The sequence below is a fragment of the Acanthamoeba castellanii genome, assembly GCF_000313135.1.
Source record: "Acanthamoeba castellanii str. Neff unplaced genomic scaffold scf7180000084744, whole genome shotgun sequence".
Lineage (NCBI taxonomy): Eukaryota > Discosea > Longamoebia > Acanthamoebidae > Acanthamoeba > Acanthamoeba castellanii.
The window spans coordinates 110,574-115,329 of record NW_004457244.1 but is presented as its reverse complement, the minus strand read 5'-3'; the positions used below and the strand labels follow the sequence as shown (position 1 = coordinate 115,329).

The 4,756-nt window shown below is 62.0% G+C and overlaps 1 protein-coding gene across 1 annotated transcript; it reads left to right on the top strand.

Moving 5' to 3' along the window:
- Positions 1–200: 200 nt before the first annotated feature.
- On the top strand, positions 201–4,587 carry ACA1_180940 (sulfate permease subfamily protein; the record flags this gene model as incomplete). The annotated part of the gene is made up of 16 exons (XM_004332826.1): positions 201–342; positions 516–630; positions 726–909; positions 992–1,136; positions 1,248–1,370; positions 1,435–1,572; positions 1,665–2,033; positions 2,130–2,351; positions 2,478–2,665; positions 2,782–2,872; positions 2,963–3,065; positions 3,184–3,269; positions 3,379–3,480; positions 3,582–3,691; positions 3,789–3,911; positions 4,012–4,587. 16 exons carry the CDS (start codon positions 201–203, stop codon positions 4,585–4,587), a joined length of 2,817 nt encoding a protein of 938 aa, XP_004332874.1.
- Between the last annotated feature and the right edge of the window lie 169 nt (positions 4,588–4,756).

Sequence of the window (4,756 nt, the reverse complement as noted above, 5' to 3'; positions counted from 1 at the left end):
TACGCGCGCGCGTAGAAGAAGCAACGGTGACAAAAATANCGGTTTACCTATCGCCCAGCCGCCTTCGAAAGAGGGCAAGCATGCTTTCCTCATCTTGTAGAGTATCCTGGTGATGCTGCTGTTGCTGCGCGTCTTCTCCGTTGAACCATAACTCTTGGAGGCACACAACGTCGGGGCGGGCTGCCTCCACCAGACCCACAATGTCCCGCGCCCTCTCCCGCCAGCCCCCGCCCTCGGCCTCTGTCATGCTGCACGCTGCGTTCAGGGCTCAGAGCCCCACGCCATCCCAGAAGAGCGCAGCAGCGGGGTGTGGAGGGGCAAACCGGCGAGATGCGGGGAGACGTGCATAGCATGGGGCGAGCACGTTGAAGGTCAGCACCGACACGCTGCTCTCCTCTGCACCTTGGTGCTCGCCCCCTTGTTCATCTTGGGACTTCATCAAAAATCACAACTCCAAATAAAATAATTGTGAAAAATAATAACAATTTCTTTTTCACTTCCAGGCAAATCAGCAGAAATTGTGGAACTCAAACGCACGCGCAACAGCTGGAGCAAAGATTTGAACCTCCTCTATTGCGCCTTATTGCCCGGCATCGATGGGCGACGAAGCGCGCCCCCTCCTCACCCCAGGTACCTCCTCCTCTCCTCCCCCAGGTGTGGTGCTTGGTGGCTGCTGACGTCACGTGCGGCGCGGCCAAAGGCAAAGGGGCCGCGGGCGGAGGCAGGTACGCGTCGGCGGGCAGCAGCGCCAGCGCGACGACGACGCCCCCGAAGCGCCAGCCGGTGGTGGACGACAACGTGTCAACGCCCGTGCCCTACGCGCAACAGCAGCGCATCGATGAAGACCGCAGCCAAGCCAACTCTCAGCACAAGCCACCCGACACACCCGCACGCGCCTTCCTGCGCAAGGTCACCTCTCCTCGCAAACACGACGCACACACCACACACGGCACGCGCATGAGTGTCGGCTCAAGGCGGGGAGTGTACACAGGCGGGCCGGACAGCGGCGCAGATGTTTCCGCCGCTGACGTGGGCCGGCGGGTACCGGCTGGGCTTCCTCAAGGGCGACGTGATCGCGGGCCTCACCATTGGCATCATGGGCATCCCGCAGGGCATGGCTTACGCCCTCATAGCCGGTGCGCGCATTCCCCAAATTCCACATTTTCCTCTCTCACTCACGCGCGACTCACCACACAATTTCAACTATTTAAGTCACTGACTGGTCGGTGGGTGGTCGGCGAGCGCAGGGCTGCCTGCGATCGTGGGCCTGTACGCGTCGACGGTGCCGTCACTCGTCTACTCGCTCTTCGGCACCTCCAAGGAGCTGGTCTACGGACCCATCGCCATCGTTTCCCTTATCGTCGAGCGCGGTAGGTCGTGTGTGTGTCGTGTGTGTGTCGTGTACCGAACTCAGACTCGCGATGACGACGGCAGGTTTGAGTCCGTTAGCGGAGCCGGGCACGGCGGACTACGCAGAGAAGGTGTACTTTATGTCCTTTCTCGTGGGCATCATCTTCATCATCATGGGCCTCCTCCGCCTGGGCTTCGTCGTCAACTTCTTCTCCAAGCCCGGTACTCTTTCCTCCATCATCACCGTCATCCATCATCACTTCATCGCTCATCTCTCATCGCTCATCGTGGTGGTGGCGGCGGTGGGCTCGCAGTGCTGAGCGCGTTCATCAGCGCGTCGGCGTTGATCATCGCGAGCGAGCAGGTCAAGTACCTGCTCGGCGTGTCGTTCCCGCGGCAGGCCCAGTTCTACGGCACCGTGTACCAGCTGCTTCGGCACATGAACCGCGCGCACCTCCTCACCCTCGAGGTCGGCCTCGTCGCGCTCGCGCTCCTCTTCGTCTGCCGGCGGCTCAAGCGGCGCCTGCCCTATCTCGAGGGGCCGGTCATCGCCGTCGGCCTCGGCACCCTGTGCGCGTGGCTCTTCGACTGGGAGGCCCGTGGCATCCGGCTCGTCGGCGCCATCCCCTCGGGCTTCCCCTCGCCCCTCCTCCCCATCCCCTCCGCCCCCGACTTCCCCATCGGTACTCGCCCCACGCCCTCCGCTCGTCCCCCTCCCTCTCACGCGCGTCGTGTCGTGTGCGTGTCGTGTCGTGTCGTGTCGTGTCGTGTAATGGTAGAGGAGGGGACGAACGTGGTGGGCGAGATATTCGAGTACTACTACCACTACACCGTGGAGCTGTTCCCGGTGGCCCTCGCGCTGGCGCTGGTCGGGTACATGTCGTCGGTGTCGATCGCCACCAAGGTGGCCGACATGAAGAAGTACGAGATCGACCCGAGCCAGGAGCTCATCGCCCTCGGCCTCGCCAACTTCGTCGGCTCCTTCTTCTCCAGCTTTCCCGGTACCTACCATCACCACCACCACGACTACTACTACTCGCCCATTTTCGCTCTTTCCCCTTTCCATTCGCCCTCGGCGCCTTTCGCCTTTCGCCCTCACCGCGTGCGCGTGCTTGTCGGCACACCAGGTGCGGGAAGTCTGTCGCGAACGATGGTGAACGCACAGGCCGGGGCGAATTCGCCGTTGGCGTCGGCGTTTGGCGTAGGGGTGATCCTGTTGGTCATCTTCTTCTTCACCCCCGTCTTCTACTTTCTCCCCTACGTCGTGCTCGGCTCCATCGTCATCATGGCCGTCCTGCCCCTCATCGAATACCAGGTACCACCGATTCGCAACACGCGAAAGCGCACACGCACACATGCAGAAATCACACACACACACACACACACATGCAACAACGCACACGGTGTGACTCACCGCTCCGGGGGGTGCAGGAGTTTTTTACATTGTGGCGGTTGAAACGGAGGGAGGGCGTGCTGTGGATCACCACCGTGGCTGCCACGCTGGTCTTCGGAATCATCAACGGTGCGTGGGCGTGTGTGTGTGTCGTGTGTGTGTCGTGTGTGTGGCGTGGTGGTCGCTGATAGAGCCGAATATTGGGGGGGGGGAGCGCAGGCATTGTGATATCAGTGGCGTTCTCGATGGTGCTGGTGATCTACCGCAGCTCGCGGCCCCACATCGACATCCTGGGCCGGCTGCCCGGCTCCACCACCTACCGGTACGTACGCCCACAGCCCTCCCGCCCCGGCCGCTCGATCTGTGCTGCATTGCACGATCGCCGACCGGCTGACGTCAGCGCGCGTGGCGGAAATTCGTACATAAATATCCCGTTTCAGGAATGTGAAGCGTTTCCCGCAGGCGTTGGTCATCCCTCGCATGGTGATCCTGCGGCTCGACGCCGCCCTCTACTTTGCCAACATCGGTGCGCCCCCCGTTCTCTCCCCCATTCGTTGGTCCCATCACAATTGTATGATCTCATCCTGTGTGTGGCGTGTGCGGTGGTGTGCGTGCGTGCGTCGTGTGCGTCACAGGTTTCCTAAAGGAGCGGCTGCGTAACGAGGAGAAAAAGAAGATCGCGCCCCTGTCTCGGGCTCCCGGCAAGGACGTCGAGGAGGACACCAAGAAGCTCTACGGTACCACTCAAGACGCGCGCCCGCTTTTGCTCGTCGGATGCACTGCACCGCTGTACCATTTCTTACACGCCGTGTCGTGTCGTGTCGTGTCGTATGCGCAGGCGTGGTGGTGCTGGACTGGAGTTCGATCAACGACATCGACTACTCGGCGTGCGTGGAGCTCATGAGCATCGTCAAGGAGTACAAGGCCAACAACATCCTCTTCATCCAGGTTCGTCTCCTCCTCCGTCACCTCGTACTGCTACTACATACATATATATATATTGAGAAAATGACTAATTCACCACTTCGGGGACCCGGGTGTGCAGGCGGCGTTGAAGGGCCCCGTGCGGGATACGATGCTGAGCGGGGGGCTGGTGGACCTCATCGGCAAGGAGAACTTCTACTGGGACGTACACGACGCCGTCGTCTACGGCCAGCGCATGCTCGAGGTGCCACACCTCCCCACAGCGTGTGCCGTGCGTGTCGTGTCGTGTCGTGCCCCTGTTTTTTCTGTCGCTCTTCTAAGAAGAATTCGAATGATGCTGGCAGGCGGCGTATGGGCGCACCGATGCGCGCCCGACCGCGTTCGGCGGTGGCGACACGGGGGAGGAGGACTTTGACGTCGACGAGTTTGGTACCGCCGGAAGCGACGAGAGCACCGACGTCGACGGCGGCGGCAGCAGCAGCAACTGCAGTGATGAGGGCGAAGGCGAAGGCGAGGATGGGCGGAGTGACTGCGCTGCGTGCGACGACGACGCGAAAGCCGGCCACGAGGGAAACCAAGAGCGGAGGAGGAGCGCGCGGCGACGTGATCGGCATCACCATCACCACCGCCACGACCGGCGCCATGGGAGGAGCACGAGCGGGGGCAGAGACGGAGGGCGACGGCACTCGTCACCCACGCGAGAGGGCGACCTGGAGGCGACGTCGGCGGTGGCGACGCGCGGTGATGATGCAGGGGGAGAGGGGGTCGACGAGTGCTACGACTACTCGCCGCGCATCTTCCACACTCTGGAGACCTCGCCCGACCACCTGCCGCGCAGCTCGGGCCGCACCACGTCGCCACCGCCCGGCCTCCTCCAACGCACGCCCATCGCCGCCCCGCACCCCGACCAGTCGTCGTGACCGCTCTCCACGCCGCGTTGTACCAAGAAGAAGAAGTCGAAAGTGAAAATCATCAACCAAGAAGTTGAACCGTCACCGATTGTCTTCAGCACGTTGTATTTATGGGCGCTCCACTGCAACCGGCGGAAGCTAAAGAAAAGGGTGGTGATGGTAGTGGTGCTCACTTCTT